The 18458-nt window shown below is 35.4% G+C and overlaps 1 protein-coding gene and 1 pseudogene across 1 annotated transcript; one reads left to right on the plus strand and one right to left on the minus strand.

Moving 5' to 3' along the window:
* Nucleotides 1-5961: 5961 nt before the first annotated feature.
* On the minus strand, nt 5962-7769 carry LOC120149292 (eukaryotic initiation factor 4A-III homolog A-like). Its single transcript, XM_039162131.1, has 4 exons — nt 7354-7769; nt 6691-7012; nt 6183-6290; nt 5962-6087 (listed from the first exon to the last, which is right to left on the minus strand). Exons 1-4 carry the CDS (start codon nt 7653-7655, stop codon nt 5962-5964), a joined length of 858 nt encoding a protein of 285 aa, XP_039018062.1. The 5' UTR covers nt 7656-7769.
* Nucleotides 7770-13999: 6230 nt separating this feature from the next.
* Nucleotides 14000-17825, plus strand: LOC120149293 (annotated as a pseudogene).
* The last annotated feature ends 633 nt before the right edge of the window (nt 17826-18458 follow it).

Raw genomic sequence — 18458 nt, forward strand, 5'->3', positions numbered from 1 at the left:
ATTCTTCTTCATACCAGTCCAAAAGTAGCGCTCTTTGAGATTATTGTACATTTTGTCCCCCCAGGATGCATAGCATAAGGACTATTATGAGCCTCCTGAAGAATATCCGTCTCAACTCATCATCTTTAGGGACGCAGTAACGACCGTGAAAACACAAAATACCATCCTGATCCACAGTATACTCCGAACTCGATCCATGCTTAACTTGTTCAATAATGGGAAGCAACAAGCTATCAAGGAGTTGTTTGGCCTTAATCTCCTCGGCCAAAGTAGGTTTAACCTGTAACTCTGCTAACAAGCTATTATCATCCAATAAGCTCAAGTTGGCAAATAAGGCTCTAAGATCTGATATCGCCTTACGGCTCAAGGCGTCTGCTACTACATTAGCCTTCCCTGGATGATATTCTATCTCAAAATCATAGTCCTTTAAAAGCTCCAACCAGCGACGCTGTCTCAAATTCAATTCTTTCTGAGTAAGCAGATACTTCGACTCTTATGATCAGTAGATATAACACTTCTCTCCGTAGAGGTAGTGTCTCCAGATCTTTAAAGCAAAAACCACAGCAGCTAATTCCAGATCGTGAGTAGGATAGTTACGCTCATGCGGCCTTAACTGACGTGACGCATAAGCGACAACTTTCCTATCTTGCATCAAAACACATCCTAATCCAGAATGAGAAGCATCACTGTAGACAGAAAAATCCTTCCCAGATTCAGGCTGAATCAACACTGGGGCTTGAGTTAAAACAGTCTTCAATTTCTCAAAGCTAGCTTGTTGGTCCTCAGACCAGACAAATGGAACATCTTTCCTCAATAGTTTCGTCAGAGGAGCTGCAATAAGGGAGAACCCCTCACGAAACGACGGTAGTAACCAGCTAAGCCCAAGAAACTACGGATCTCAGAGACGTTTCTGGGTTGCTTCCAGTTCATAATAGCCTCCACTTTGCTCGGATCTACCTGAATACCATCAGCAGAGACGATGTGTCCAAGAAAAGTCACTTCGCTGAGCCAGAATTCACACTTGCTCAACTTAGCATATAACTTATTCTCCCTTAGAGTCTGAAGAACAATCCTTAAATGCTCCTCATGTTCTGCTTCACTTCTAGAATACACCAGTATGTCATCAATGAATACAACTACAAACTGGTCCAAATAAGGTCGAAATACCCTATGCATCAAATCCATAAAGCAGCAGGGGCATTAGTTAACCCGAATGACATCACTAAAAACTCATAATGCCCATATCGAGTACGGAAAGCAGTCTTCGGAATATCCGAATCTTTCAATTTAAGTTGATAATAACCAGATCTTAAGTCTATCTTTGAAAAGATAGAAGCCCCTCGAAATTGGTCAAATAGATCGTCGATTCTGGGCAGAGGATATTGTTTTTCACCGTGAGCTTGTTTAGTTTCCTATAATCGATACAGAGTCTCAATGTCCCATCTTTCTTCTTGACAAAGAGAACTGGGGCTCCCCACGGTGATACACTGGGTCGGATAAATCCCCTGTCCAACAACTCCTGGAGTTGGATTTTCAGTTCTTTAAGCTCCTTTGGGGCATACGATAAGGAGCCATTGAAACTGGGGTGGATCCAGAATAGACTTCAATCACAAACTCGACTTCTCTATCTGGAGGTAATCCAGGCACTCCTCGGGAAAAACATCGGGAAATTCCTTGACAATTCGGATGCTTTCAATATCGGATTGCGATCTCCTAGTGTCCAAAATATAAGCAAGAAACGCTTCGGAACCTTCCTGATCATCTTCTCCGCTACCAAGGCAGACACAACATTCGTCAGAAATCCACGTCGTTCCCCAATCATTACAATCTTTCGATTATCTGGGGTCTTCAGAACGGCTCTCTTAGTCTCAAAATCAATATTTACTCGATGTTTGTCCAACCAATCTACGCCAAGAATCAAATCGAACTCTTCAAAGGGTAACTCCATCAGGTCAACCAGAAAAATCTCCCCATTGATCTCTATAGGGCACTCTCTAAAAATACGATCCAACACGATGGATTGGCCTAAGGGACTTTGAACTATCACTGAATACTCAGTATTCTCAACAGGAATATTTAGACCCTCAGAAACGGAATGTGATACATAGGAATTTGTAGAGCCACTATCAAACAATGCAAAGTATGGAACTGAATGAATAGTAACAGTACCTGCAGTCACATTAGGCCCATCTCGATCTTGTCGAAGTCTAGTAGTGTAAACCAATGCAGGTTGTCTGGCCTCAGATCTGATTGGACCTCTACTCTGAGATGCTCGGCCTCTATTAGCCGATCCAGGTGCTCTCTCCTGAATACGTCCCCGTGCTGGAGTCTGAACTGTACTATGAGAACTAGCGGGAGTACGAGCTGGTCTGAACAGAATGAGGTATCTCCGGACAATCCTTCAAATAATGGTCACCAGATCCACATTTATAACAAGTGCCCAATTTCTTCCTGCATTCTCCAAAGTGATTTTTCCCACAATAATCACATGTTGGAAAGGGTTGCGACCCAAAGAACCACCATGTCTAGAAGACTGAACTGTTGAAGCACCAGATGCAACAGGTCTGACACTTGCACCGCCTCTCTGAAAAGAATCACCCCTGCCTCTCTTGCTAGGATGTGCAGAAGAATTAACAGAACCAGAAGGCCTCCTGAATCGATTCTGGGCTCGATCATTATCTCTCTTGTGCTCTATACCCAATCGCTCTATTTCCTCAGCAGTCTTGGCTATCTCAACCAGGGCGTCAAAATTTCTCTCGGTGGGTAGCGACTCGACTTCTGATCTCATACCTGAGTCCATTTTCGAACCTCAAGCATCGATCTGTCTCAGTGTCCACAAGTCCAGGAGCATATCGGCTCAATCGGATGAATTCAACCTCATAATCCATAACAGACATATTACCCTGCTCTAGATTCTGAAACTCCTGGCGTCGTTCCTGCAGATATCTCTCTCCGATGTAGCGACTCCGGAAGCGCGTCTTGAAAAGATCCCATGTTAATTGGTTCCTCGGAATACTACCAGAAATGGATTGCCACCATCTGAAGCTTTCTTTCTTCAACATAGTTAAGGCCCCTTTAACTTTTGCTCAGGTCTGAGGTCCATCTCATCCATAATCCTCTCTGTGTCCTCCAGCCAGTACTCAGCGTCTGTCGGAGGTCCACCAGTAATACCCTCAAATGGTACTACACCAGCAGCAACCAGAGAATTTGAAATCTCCACTGCAGTCATGTACTAGGGGCTCTAGCAGCTCTCTGAAACATGCGGAAGATAGCTCTATTAATGACGTCTTCATTCATCTCTGTATCCTCATCTTCAGTGACGGGAGGGTCTCTCACGGGAGTAAACTGATCATCATGAGAAAGAGTCGGATCTACTTGCGAAAAGGAGGATCACGTGCTGACATCGGATCGTCTATCGTAACAGAAGGTCGAGTGACTCGCCCTCTACCACGTCCATGTCCTGTCCTACGACCTCTAGCAGCATTCATCGTTGGATCTATAAGGCTCTACAGAAAGAATTTGAAACATGTGTCAGATTAGCATCAGGGATCTCGAGAAAACTTTAAATCATAACATAAGGTGACATTTTTTTTATTTTCTTAAAAATCCAAAATTTAGGACCCATATACAGTCCGAGTGTTTAAAACCAAAGGCTCTGATACCACCAAATGTAACCCCCTAGACCCAGTCTGTGAGTTAGACCCAACCTAAGTGGTCACATATCCCATTCAGAGGTTTTTTTTTTATATAACTTATAGAACGTTAAATATAATATAAAACATAATATTAATAATACAGATATGTCCAAAACGATAATAAAATACATGTCACCAAACATAACCGAAAACATACAAAATATATGTTCGTACAAAATAAAATAGTTGATTTCTCCTGATGCCAAATCTGCTAGCTTACGGTCTGCTGTTATCTGAAAAAAGTTAAAATTTACAGAATGAGCTAAGAAGCCCAGTGTGTTCCATACAGCGTACAAAAACATATTAATAAGATATTATCAATAAAAATCGATTTATGCAACATGTTTTTTTTAAATATGAACACTACCCCATCCGTCACGAACAAATTGTGTAGGTTCCCATAACCATACACCCCGTCACGACCAGTAAGGCCCTGAGCACAAAGCCGAGGAGCCTGCAATATTTTCTTCCTCCAACAATTCTTTTCCCCCCAATGACAGTAATAAACAAATATATTCGAGTAAAATGGTGATTAATCCATTAAAACATGAAAATGGATCATGCTTGAAAATCATATACAGAAATACGGTAATCAGATGTCGGTAACCATTATTCAGAAATCAGATATCATGTATCATGTCATAACAATATTTTGAATAATCACCATTCTGAAATAATTCAAATAATATTTTAAAACAGTAAAACAACACTGTCAGGAAACACACCTGTCACACTCTGAGAAATCGGATAGGGAATCCTACTATTGGGTTTGTCGATCACGTTCTGCTGCAGCACTAGATCCTACGAATTAGAAAAAAAATCCATATTGGAATCCTAATATAAATAATCTAAATATTATTTAAATAATATACGGAAACCTACGGGTAATTCTCGTAGTACGCGGTTCAGGCTGATCTAACGAACGGATAATACCGGACCTAATTGATCCTTGCTCAGGTGAAACACGAGTACCTTCATAAAATATTTTATTGAGTAAATCCTTGACCAAATCTCATTTAAATAATCAAAATATTAAATATTAAGCCTTTTGGGTTTACAAGCTTGATTCGGGAATTCGGGTCAGAATTTGGCAAAACGGACTTCGAAATCAAATTCAGGACGTCGAAAAATATAAAGTATGACCTTCCGAAATTTCGAATTCTTGGTCAAATTAAAGTCAACGGGTTGACTGACGATTTGGAGACTTTCGGGTTTGAATTTAGCAAAACGGACCCCAAAAACGGATTCGGAACGTCGAAAACTATCAGGATAGGTATTCTTGGTCGAAAACAAAGGTCGTTTAATAGTTGGTCAAAGCCGGTCAAAGTTCTGGTCAAAGGAGGTCAACAAACTACCCTTTAAAAAAATTACCGAAATAGCACCCATTTCGAATTAATTCCCAGAATAGCACCAAAACCGAATTAATTCCCAGAATAGCACGGTCAACGGTCAACGGGTCGGGTCAACGGGTCGGGTCGGGTCAACGGGTCGGGTAAACGGGTCGTGACCGGTCAAACCGGTCAAAACCGGTTCAAACCGGTTAAACCGGTCAAAACCGGTTTTCCAACGTTCACTCGCCTGCGGCGGCGCGTGTGGGCGCGTGCGACGTCCTCCGGGGCTCTAAAAATCACGGAAAAATTTCTAAAAATTATTTTGAGCGATTTCGAGATACTTACAAAGATCGGTTCAAATTTTTGAACGGCGGAGAGCTCGATTTCAACTCGGCCGAATCTTTGACTGATCCACCTCCCCACTCGCCGCCGTCAACGGAGATCGAGGATGACACCGGCGGACTCGGAACGACACAAGGAACACGATGGTGCGGGAGGTGTCGTAAAAGGAGCAACGATCGGCGATGAATTTAGGATTTTCTAAGCGATTGAGCTTAAAAAAAAACGTCGATGCTTTGACTTGAAATTCACGACGTTTGGCAGCGTTTCGCTTCAATTAAATTGAAGGGTTTGTTCCTCGCTTGATGATGAACACGATGGTGGTTTTAAAATGACGATCGGAATTCGGACGGCGTCGGGATCGTCGTCGGCAGTTGAGGTTGGGAGAGGGAATTTGGGAAGAATTGGTTTCTGAAATCAGAAACCAATTCACGTATATAATAGCCCTTACCTAACATTTTAGGGTAAATTCAGGGCTTGGTCCCTGAATTTTCTTTAACTCTTAAACAAGCTTCAAGTTTTAAAAACTTCCAATTTAGTCCCCAAATTTTCACCAATTACTCAATTAAAACCTCAATTCCCAATTAAATATTATTTTAAAATTTTCGGGTTGTTACACAGAAAATAACAGCTTGAATTATAGTCAGCGTGTCATAAAGATCACAAAGTGTATCGAACTTCCACTCCTCCCTTTCAACTGCTACAAAAAACTGCTTAATTCCCTGTAATAATGGAAACAGAAGAAATATTTGACTTGAGTCCCATATTACTATTAGAAGTTGAAAAAATCTCATTAGCATGACAAGCATTTGATTACCTCCAGAGTCGATTCATCACGCTTCACAAGGATCCTTATAGGATCAGTCATAAATTTGCTCGTCATTTCCAAGATTTCATGAGGGAGGGTAGCAGATATCAGACAAACCTACAAGAATTCATTAATCAGAAATCAATTTCAACAAACATAAACAAAACCCAGATAAGGATAAAGAAAGAAAACAATGTTTGTAGTACCTAAAATGACCCGAACCCAAAATAACCCAAGCCCGTAACTAAACCAAAAATTTAAAACCTAATTGACCCAACCCAAATTAACCATATCTGAAACCAACCCAATTCACCCAATTGATAGGTCTAACCACATCACAACTAAAATTGTAAAAGCAAGCAAGAAAAATTTAAGCACTAAGCAACACAAAGTCACAAACTTGCACCTAAGAACTTTAAATTTATTACAGAATTCATTGAAAGGATTAGAAAGCCTCATAACAAAGAATAAGAAAAACTTGAACAACAAGGCAATTTTAAGAAACTGATGAAAGAACCTGAAGCTCTGGTGGAAGATGTCGGGAAACATCATAAATTTGATCTTTGAACCCTCTGCTGAGCATCTCATCATATTCATCAAGAATCAGTAGTTTAATAGCCCTAGTACGTAGGGTTCTCCACTTGATCATGTCACAAACCCTACCGGGAGTTCCCGACACTACATGAACTCCATGTTCTAGCTTTCTTATATCTTCACCCACACTTTTTCCCCCAATACAAGCGTGTGCTTGAATGTTCATGAAATCATCGATTGTCCTTATCAACTTCTCCGTTTGTGAAGCTAGTTCCCTTGTGGGTGACAAGATCAATGCTTGAACCCTGAAATAAACCAGTTAACATTATAGAAAAAACTGCAGATGCTAGGGAATTCATGTTTTAAAATATTGAAAATAAATTTCCAATTAATTATAGGAAACCATCACGAGATTTAAAAATTACTTTCCGCATGTTTTATCGAGTGGCTTTCACGTAAAGAAAAGATACGAAACCGATATCACAACACATTTAAAGCAACAGAAAACGAGTAATTTCATCTAATGCGTTTCAAATTTAGGGTTTTAGCAATCAGGGTATTAAAAATTAGTACAAGAAATTGGTATCGCAACACATTTAAATAAGCAGAAGACTAATTTTGAAAAGGATTTAAAATTAAAACATACTCTCTGCTAGCAGTGTCGACAACTTGGCATACGGTCAGGGCAATCATTGAAGTTTTGCCGGTACCAGACTGGGCTTGGGCAATCACGTCGCGACCATTAATTGTCGGCATAACCGCTCTCTGCTGGATAGCCGAAGGCTTCTCGAAGCCGTAATTGTAGATTCCACGGAGGATATCGTCTTTAAGTCCCATCTGAACGAAGCTCATTATCGGCTCAACTCCTTCCGTCGTCTCGAACACTAACTTCTCATCCTCGGCTCCCATACGCCGAGTCGCTCGGCTAGTTGTCGCCGCCGCCGACATACCTCGGCCACTGCTTTGCCTAAAGTCTCGCTCGAAGGTTAAATAAAAGAGAGTAATTAATAATAAAAGGATGGCTGAAAACAGAAATACAAGAGGGGGCGAAAATGACAGGTCGGTCTAGAAAATTTGAAATTACAATCCATTATTAACTTAAAATCATATTATATTTTAAAAATAATTAATTTAACAAAATCGGTGATTTTCCAAAAAAAAAAATCACCTTACACTTATATATTTCCTTGTCAATCACCGTTCAGGTTATATTTCTCAATCTAATACCCTTTACAGAAAGGCACACATCATGCACTGTGCATTAGGCTGATCTAACGTCACGTAGGGTAAGGAACGCCCCTGCAGCGCGTCTTGTTAAACGTGTAAAAATTCTGATGTTAATTTTGTAAATATTTTTAAAGTGACGTCTAATATGTAATTAATTTCTATTATTTGTATAAAAATGTCAACTTTATCTATTTATTTTTTTGCGATATTATTTTTAACAACATTTAATAATGTTTCTTGACTTTTAAAATTAATTGTTTAACAATAGTAAAATAAACTTTTAATTACTATTGAGAGATCAAATTATTTATTATTCACTTTTTTTAAAATAAATAAAAAAATGCAATAAAAATAAATTAAAAATAAATAAAATTCAATAAAAATATAATGTAAAGCTAAAAAATATCACATCTTTATTTAAAATATTATTTTTAATATTAACTTTAAAAATATAAAATAAATATTAATTTTTAATTTTATTAAAATGAATAAACATTGTTAACTGTTGTTAAAAATAATAATTAGTGAATAATAATTTATTTGATCCCTCAATTGTAATTAAAAGTTTATTTTAGTCAAGTTTATGATTATTAAACACTCGTAGGTGTGGAAAGCTACAGGAATCGAATGAAAATTTGATCGTACAAAGTCAATAACTTAAAATTGTCTAACTGTTGTCTAAATATCAACTCAATTGTACCACGAATAAACTTCCGATCAAAGAGTTTATCTTTTCTAAATAATAATTCATTTGATCCCTCAATTGTAATTAAAAGTTTATTTTACTCAAAGTTATGATTGTTAAACAGTCGTAGGTGTGAAAAGTTACAGAAATCGAATGAAAATTCGATCGTACAAAGTCAATAACTTAAAATTGTCTAACTACTGTGTAAATATCAACTCAATTATACCACGAATAAACATCCGATCATAGAGTTGATATTTTCTGCTCAATCTTCACAAAAACTGTTTTGTCTCATCATTAATTATTATTCTTTAACAACAGTTAATAATGTTTATTCATTTTTAATAAAATTAAATTTAATATTTATTTTATATTTTTTAAAATTAATATTATAAAGAATATTTTAAATAAAGATGTAATATTTTTTAGCTTTACATTATATTTTTATTGAATTTTATTCATTTTTAATTATTTTTAATTATTTTTAAAAAATGAATAATAATTCATTTGATTTCTCAATTGTAATTAAAAGTTTATTTTAATATTTTTAAATAATTATTTTTAAAAGTCAATAAATATTATTAATTGTGGTTAAAAATAATATTACAAAAAAATAGATAAAGTTGGTGTTTTTACACAAATATCACCCTAACATAAATTAATTACATATTAGGCACCACTTTAAAAATATTTATAAAATTAGCACCCGAATTTTTTACACGTTTAACAAGGCGCGCTACAAGGGGTGCGCCTTACTCCATATGGCGTAAAGCGCGGTGCAGGAGATGCGCCTTTCTGCAAAGGGTGTTAGATCGGGAAATATAGTTTGAACGGTGCCTGGCAGGAAAATATATAAGTGTAGGGTGACTTTTGGGGAAAATCGCCAACAAAATACTATATTTTATAAATAAAAAATTATAAAGCACTTTATTTATTTAATGCCGGGTAGGTTGTACCAAATTGATTGAAAAATAATTATACTCCTTTTTAATAATATCTAATATTATTATAAATATTATTACTTTTATATATTTAAATAAAATAATTAAGTACTACTTATTAAGTATTATTTAATATTTAAAATAAAATAATAAAACCAAATCTTTTATTACTTTACTTATTATTTGTTTTTAAAAATATATTTTCTACATGAAGTATTTTATATATCCATATCATGAACATGATAAAATGTAGAGTTAAGTACACAAATGGTCCCCGACTATAAATTATTGTTTTATCAAGTTCTTCGTAACGTCTCAAATCTCGAATTGGGAGTTCATGCTAACCTGATAAGGTCTTAGAGCAAACCTATTAGCCTTTAAGAAAACCATGACCCAAGTTGAATGGATTTGGGCCTAGTTGAGCTCAATATGAGTTTAAAAAAGGGACACTTTATAATGGAGTTAACTTGGGAGATCAAAGAAACAATTTGCCCATCAACTTTTTCAAAAGTTGAATTCCCTTAATGTGGGATGATGTCAACGTGAAAGAGAGCTTTGTCTCTTTTTCTCCACCCTTATCTTCTTGTTTCATATTTCTCTCATTCTTCTTCCTCTTGTAATCTTCAAAGGTGGTAACTTGGCCTTGCAACCCTAGTTTGGCCTTTTAAAGGTAAGAATCTTAATCCTCACCTTTAGAGCTTCAAATCAAGCTCTCAACCTCTTGATTTTACCATGTTTTAAAAATGGGTTTGTAGGGGGTTTATATAACTTATGTGTTTCAATCCGTTATAGAGAGTTTAAGTCTTAGGATGTGTTCTTAAACCCTTCTTAACTTTTATACCAAGCTAGTAACTCAAGTGTTTGATTCTTGTTTAGTGAGAGAAGTTGGAGAAAGCTCCAAAGTTAAGGGGAATGAAAAGATAACACTTGGTTGAGCCTTGAACACTTCCAGTAACTTAAGAAATCATGGTAACTCACATCTAACTCAACTCTACTACACATTGTAGATCACTAGGTGAGTTTGTTAGTTTGTATGAGTCATCAAGCATGTTCATGGTAGATTTCAGTGTTTGGGTTTTTTTAACATGATTACAGACTTAATATGACCCATATTATCATACATAACACTTTAATAATATTTAGTGACCTTAGTAGGAAGTTTGGGATTGTTGGAAAGGCATTTTCGTGCCCAAAATAGGGTATTTTTTGGCGAGAGTATCGGTACTGGAAGAACAGTGTCGATATTATTCTTCATATGCTATAAACAAAGGGATTTTGGGATAGAATTATCGATAATCGTAGGGTGATATTGATACCAAGTTCACTTAGCAGATTCCAGTAGCATCTGTACTTAGGCATTTTCCAAAACATCGAAGACAAATTTAGTACCGGTACATAGGAAATTATCGATACCTCAGACCAGGGGTATCAATATTGACCCTTTGATATTAGCCTTCAATAAGTCATTAATATCGATACCCATAAGTTAGTATCGATACCCATAAGTTAGTATCGATACCCAGAAGTCAGTATCGATACTGAGGGGCATAATATCGGTACCCATGAACAGTTTTGGGTAAGAAACCCAAAGGTTTTAAGGGATATATTTGAGGCACCCAATAACACCATAACACCATGAAATAAAACTACAAGTGAAAATAGAAAGAAAAAAAAAACTCAGAACAGTTAGAAACAATAACAATTAGGATGCCATAAAACTAGTATTGTTTGACGCTCGAGATATAGTCAGGACACCTAAGTTACTTTAACAGATACGATCGTACAGTTTGATATCCCAGTAAGTATCAAGGTACTTCAGTTGTCAGTTGAGTACAGATGCCCCAAGACTTGACGGAGTAAATTGGCTTGGTGTACTTTTTCGATGCAGTTCCAGATCTCACCCTAAATATCCAAGGGTATATAGGAATGCTAGAGGGGTGTGTGAGCTCCAAGATGCAGAACCCTCAACCACACCATGATGCCTACCTCAGCATGTCATATTAGCATTTTCTTAAGTCTTCATACATATGGCTATAGCATGCACATTTAGTGAATGCATGTAGTATAGTATAGTTATTAGTGAGGCACTGAGCTCGTAAGCTCAGCGTTCATAATGCATTTCCGTGGATAGGTTCTTAGGAGGCCTTCAATGGAGAGTTATCGTCACCATATATTCCCGCTCAGCAAAGACTCCAGAGTACATCTTGATTTGTATTAGAGGGCATGTACTATTGTAGACCTTATTATTATTCAATCATAACTCTATTTTATTTTAAACTCAGTGTATTATTTTGGATGATTGAGAGCTCCCTAGCGTTGTAAAACTCAGATTTATTTTGCTTTTATTTTATATCACTTGAATGATTATTTTATAACATTTTACATTTGTTTTAAAAGAAAAATTTTAGGTTAGCCACTTCGGTGGTCCCGTTTGACATCATAGTCCATCGATATTCGGGTTAGACTGGTTAAGGTGTTACACCTTCGACTATTAAAAGTTACAAAATGGTTCTTCGATTATAGAGTGTTGCTTTGTTAAGTCCTTTGACTAGTAAAAGTTATAAAATGGTCACCTTACTATTCATTATGTTTCAAACTCGTCATTTTCTGTTAAAAATTGACAATATTATGTGACGAACACTAACCTATTGACGGTGATATGATAAAATCTTATCTGAAAATCTCAAATGACCATCACATTTCAGTCATCATGTTAACATCAAACTTCGACAATTATCAATTTTTTTAAAGGAAAAGGACGCGTTTGGAACATAATGAATATTTTGTAACTTTTAATAGTCAGAGACTTAATAAAGTACTACCCTATAGTCGGGAGACCATTGTGTACTTTACCCTAAAACCTAATCTAGTATAAATGCTTTTTGTATTTTTTTCTTTTTTATTACAAATTTATATGCTTTTAATAGTATTTTCTAATAAATAAAAATAAAATCAAAGTAATTTATCATTTTTATTTTTTAAAAATAATCAAATAAATAGTTATTACTAATTTTAAAAAAATAATGTCATATATTATATTTCGTGTGAGAATTTTATAATAGTTTAATTATTCAATTTTTGGTGTATTCTTTGTGAAGTATAGAGTCAAATTTTTTAAATCCTCACTTTACGCAAGAAGAAAGATTATCAATTCTAATGAATATATGAACATTAATTATTAAATTATTCTCAAAATTTTTAAATAAATAATATTTAATTCACCCTAAATTTATAAAAAATATTAATTATTATAAAAAAGTTTTTATTATATGTCTACTAAATTAATCTTACTAAAATTGATACTAATTCATGATACTAAAATTTCTCTAGTTCTCTTTTAAGTAAGGGTAAATTATAACTTTTTATCAACTAATTTTCTTCTCACTTTTATTTTGATCATTAATTTTTTTAATTTACTCATTCAATTTTTGATTTGTTCTTATTTCGACTACTCTATTATTTAAATATTTAACGACATTATAACTGAATATATATATATTTTTAAATTATGACCAAAATTGGATTGGAAAGAAAAGAAAATTAAATGATGAATTTTTTGAAACAAATTGTGTTTCTAAAAGCATGAAGTGTAAGATCATTTTGATGATCAAATATAATACTTATGAATTCAACGATATGCAAAAGTTGAACTTAAAGATATTATAATAATTTTTATTTTTTTAATAATTTCAATTTTAAAAAAATAATTTTACTTTTAATAGATATTCAACTAACGATCTAAAAAAATGTGTCAATTAAAAAGTTTTAATCACCTCTTAACAAGAACCTTATTTTTAAAAGTAGTGACAAGAAAATTAATGAAATTGAAAGGAAAAAGGATGATGAAGTAGTTTACCCAGAGAAATATCTGACCCAACTGTTGAAATGGATTTTGGGTTTGGCATAACTCGAAAACCATATACATATATCCGATCCAAAATTCGGGTCTCCATGGCTTCCCCTAATCAATCTGGGCTGTTGAGCTGGGAAAAAAGCAGCAGCGGTGTCTCTGTGTTCGTCATGGCGATGAAGAACATTTTCTCGATCCCCATTTTGATAATTTCACTCGCGTTATTGTCAGTCGTTGATTGCGCATCAAACGTCGTGGGGAATAGCAGATCCTCACCAACGTAAACTTCTCTTCTCAGATCCGTCGCCACCGTCGCACTCTCCTTTTCGTCACTGTTCCATGTAACCTACAGATTCAATTCAATCAATTCAAATTGTGTCTCGGAGTTCAGTTTACGGTCACGAATATGAATATATATGTGTGTGTGTGTGTGTGTTAAAATTGTTATTTGTAATCACGTTTTTCTAATTTGTTTTACGGGGAGCGGCGAGTCCCGGTCCCTTATGTGGGAAGTGTCCCGGTAGTTGCCGATAAGTCAACGGAGTTTGACTCCTTGAAATTGATGTTTATTCATTGGAACACGGAGAAAATGTTGGCCGATTCCATTGGTGCTACGGATGGAATAACGGTGTTTTATTATGATCGCTCCGTATCTTATAAGTACCAAGGAAAGCTTCGAGCTCGAAGTATATTGAACTCTATTCATCCTTACATGTCAGCTGCTTCACCCGAAGAACTTCCTTTAAAGCCCCTTAATTCTCAGGAGGACTTGAAATCTTTTATCGAATCAATTGACAAAGCTTTGATATTAGCTGAATTTTGCGGTTGGGCTCCCAAGTTAGTGGCTAAGGTCAAGAATAATGGAAATCGAACTGATTTGACGCCTAAGGTTGCTGGTAGCTTCTTTGTTCAATTCATTCCCATATTTAATTTAATTTATTTAATCAATGAAGAGAACATTTTCGATAGGGGTTAGAGTGAAAATTTGCAATTTGGTCTTGGTTAGAGCTGTACCTTAACAGAGTACAAGCAATTTGATTCATTTTTCTTGAAGTTTATTGATGTTAGAAGAGAGTTTTAGTTCCTCCCGAAAGGCTTAGATTTGGGTTGATTTCTCATAGATCATTGATGTCACTGCTTGGTCTTGAAGATTCTGGTACATGGATGGCAGTGCGGTACTTCAAAGGATGTCCTGGTTGTTCACAAGTTATTAAAGATGAGGATGAACTCAAGAATGCCTTAATGACAGACAATTCAATTGTTCGCGAGGTATGAATTTTTCTACATCTCAGAGGCCTCCAAAAGATTGCGGTGAAAGCCTCCTAGGTTTATTACTTCTTTATGGTGTTTTAGGCATGGTGGGAAAAGAATGATCTTAGGTTGATTGTATGACATTGAAATACATAAATCGGGCACATCAGCATTTGCTTATTTTTTCAGGGGTAGGACACATGGATAGTATGCTTCTGCCAGTTCTGTTACACCTTGCTCTACTCCAAAGACTCTAACTTGAAGTTGCAATTACCCATTTTTCCTAGTACTAAAGCATAGTGGATTAAAGGAACTTGGTCACTATCTTTCGTACCACCACTGGCATTACTGCTATCTATTTGTGTCTAAGTCTCCTTCACAATACATTTGTTAACTGTGAGCAAGCATAGTCAATTACCATTTTTTTGCCTATTTCCTGTGACTTTATATTTAAGTTCCTATCTCTATGTGCAATGTGGTTATTTTTTTTAAAAAAATTGATTTTATTTCCTTATAGCTTGCCCTTCTTTTACTGATTATATCTTTTTCTATCTGTGTCTCACTCACTTCCCATGCAAGGTAGCTACAATTTGATGGCCACGATCTTCCGCTTGCTTTACCTGAAAATAAGCCATCTGTAATCCTTTTTGTTGATAGATCATCTGAGACATCAGAAACTAGAAGAAAAAGTAGGGAAGCTCTTGATGCATTTAGAGAAATAGCGCTTCACAATCATATTTCAGAATGGATGAGTTCACAAAATACTGATCATCCTTTCTAGCTTATAAGGGTACATCAGGAAACCAAGACTACACCTATCTGAAATTGCTCAGAATATTAAGTCAAAGGATAAGATGTCATTCATGGTTATAAATGAGGGTAACCATGTCACCCTAGATGATATAGCCTTAGATTTGCAAGGTAGGTAAACCTTTGCAAGGTATCTTAGCTTATCTTCTTGAGAGAAAGAAAGATACCAAATTGAGCTCACTTGCAAAGGAATTAGGCTTTCATCTTTTATCAGATGATGTTGACATGAAAATATCCCAGGAAGTACCATCACAAACTGATGGTCAATCTAATGATGCCTCACTGCTACCATCTGAGGAAGCTCCTCTAATTGGTATTGTTGATCCACAGAGTCTACCAATGGAAACTGAATCTGCTTTGTTGCGTGAGGAAAAACCACATTCAGTTGGTGTCGAAGTTGGACCTTCTTCTTCATACAAGGAAGATGAGGGAATTTCTCCTGATAAAAATAAACATTTCTCATCTATAGAAACTGAGAAACTTTTGGAAGGTCTTGAGCTAGATGTAGCCAGGGATTTAAAAGCAAAAGAGAAATTTATTCGTATATAGAGAAGTCCGGGAAACAAGAACCTCAAGTTCAAGAGTTTAAGGGTTATTTTTTCTTGTGTGATGATAACTATCGACTACTTGAATCTTTGACTGGTGGATCAACAATTCCATCATTGGTTTTAGTTGATCCTAGATCTCAGCATCATTATGTCTACTCTGAAGAGACAATTTTAAGTTACATGCCAATTTCTAAATTTCTTCATGAATATCTTAACGGAAGTCTTGTTCCGTATCAACGCTCTGTTCCTGTTCTTCACTGCCCCAGGGAGTCTACTTCTCCACCGTTTGTTAATCTAGATTTTCATGAAGTGGATTCCATCCCTCAAGTAACAATGCATACTTTGACCAAGCTTGTTTTTGGGTCTAATCAATCTAACTGTGGAAATGCGGGCCATGCTTGCAGTGAGGATATAGTTGTACTTTTTAGTAGTAATTGGTGTGGCTTTTGCCAGAGAATGGAGTTGATTGTTCGTGAAGTTACCGGTCCCTAAGTGGTTACATGAAAATGTTGAAAAGTGGCTCTTTGAAAGGGCAAGCATCGTATGAATCTGGTAATTGCTGTTCGCATTTATAATCTATTAAATATTCGATCCCTATCTTCTTCTCATATTTAGACCTATAGCTATTTGTGTACTCCTTATTGAAAGAGAAATAATAAATAAGTAGGCATATTATTTGATAGTTTGAATAAAAATTGTGTGAATCTGTAAATAGACATGTAAGGCTGAGAGCCACATTTGGCTGTATTTAAACAAGGATATTTATTGATTATCTTGGAATTGTGTTATGTTTTGAGCAGCAGTACAGAGATCCTGTTGAGAAAACCGTACGATAACTAGTTATAGTAGTTTAGTAGTCATGCTTCCCAGAGTTCCTTTTTGGAGCCATTATGAGATAAACACTTAATCTTTGTTTCTGTCTTTTCAACTTGACAAATAAAATTGAGTAAATTGGGAATTATTATATGTGCTTTCTGCTAGGAAATGCTGCTTTATGTTTATGAAGTATTTGAGTCATTTTTATTATTATTGTTAATCATTACAGAACAACTTCTTTTCTTGTTTGTTTGGTAGAAAGAATGTTAAAATGGGAAAATATTCCTCAATAATTATATTGACTAGTGTTATATTTGTGGCAGACAACTCGATGAATAATACGAAACTTCCATTCATCTATCTGATGGATTGCACATTGAATGACTGCAGTTTAATCCTCAAATCAGTAAACCAGGTTAATTTTATATTCTTTTCTGATTCTTTGTAAAATATAGTAGTCCTTCCAATCGTCCTATCCTCTACTGTGTTGAGATTGTATGCATCCATTGTTGCAAAAGAAAAAGAATAGTTTTTGTTATGTTTATGTTTTTCATTTTAACTGTGAATAAAACCTGGGCTTTGCAGAGGGAAGTTTATCCTGCTCTGATGTTATTCCTAGCTGAAACTGAAACAGTTCTCTTACGATGGAGATATATCAGTAGCCAATATAATCAAGTTTATAGCTCATCATGGAAGTAATTCCCATCATCTCTATAGTGCGAAAGGCAACTTCTGCGTCATCATTGATATGACATCTCTTAATCTTTGAAGGAAACGGATGAGTTCGATGTTTTCGCCTACTTTTAACTGTTCTTCATGCCCACTATTCTCTTTTCTCTTTCCTTCTTACTTTTCTTGTTTAATCATTTCCTGTTAGAGTAGACTTAATTTCTTTGGTGTACTTGTAATTTCCTTTATTCCAACTCTCTACACGGTTCAAGTGTCCCCCATTTTAGTTATTAGTTATTTGGTTCTCTTATGTATCTCATAGTGTCCCCCACATTTTCAAGAACTCCTTCAAAATATACCATGGAGCAAGCTGGATTGTTACACTTGTTTCCTTCAAAGGTTCAACACTAAGTTATAAATCGAAAGAGACATGACATTTATTGAAGCACCCAAATAACACATTGCTCGTTTTATATCTACCTTACCAATTCTACAAGGAATCACAAACAAACCTTGATCCTTGTACTTATGTAAAATTTTACGTTGAATTATGACATAAACATTTTCTCCTAAGTTTACCTTTTCATTTTAGCATCCACGTTGGGTAAACTAATGGAGTCTACCATCTCTATTGTTTTTCTATAAAAGAAAATGAAACTAGAATTAGTAATATTTCCAATAAACAAAAAACTAATTCTCGTTTATTTTCAATTTTGTAATTTTGTTATCGAATATAATCAACGTTCTTAAACAAAATTAGTAACCAATGTTACTTTAACGATAATTTGTGTTAAATAGATTTGTCCACTTTGAGATTAAGCAAAACTCGTTAAGACGATAGGATGAATCTAGAAAATAAATTTATTTGCTATCTCGATTTTATCACTATTTCTGAATCATCTTGTATTAAAGAAAGGTATTAGAAAGAATTTAATTTGTCTTAAGATTATTATA

Source organism: Hibiscus syriacus, unplaced genomic scaffold (genome assembly GCF_006381635.1).
Source record: "Hibiscus syriacus cultivar Baekdansim isolate YM2019G1 unplaced genomic scaffold, ASM638163v2 tig00111000_pilon, whole genome shotgun sequence".
Taxonomy (NCBI): domain Eukaryota; kingdom Viridiplantae; phylum Streptophyta; class Magnoliopsida; order Malvales; family Malvaceae; genus Hibiscus; species Hibiscus syriacus.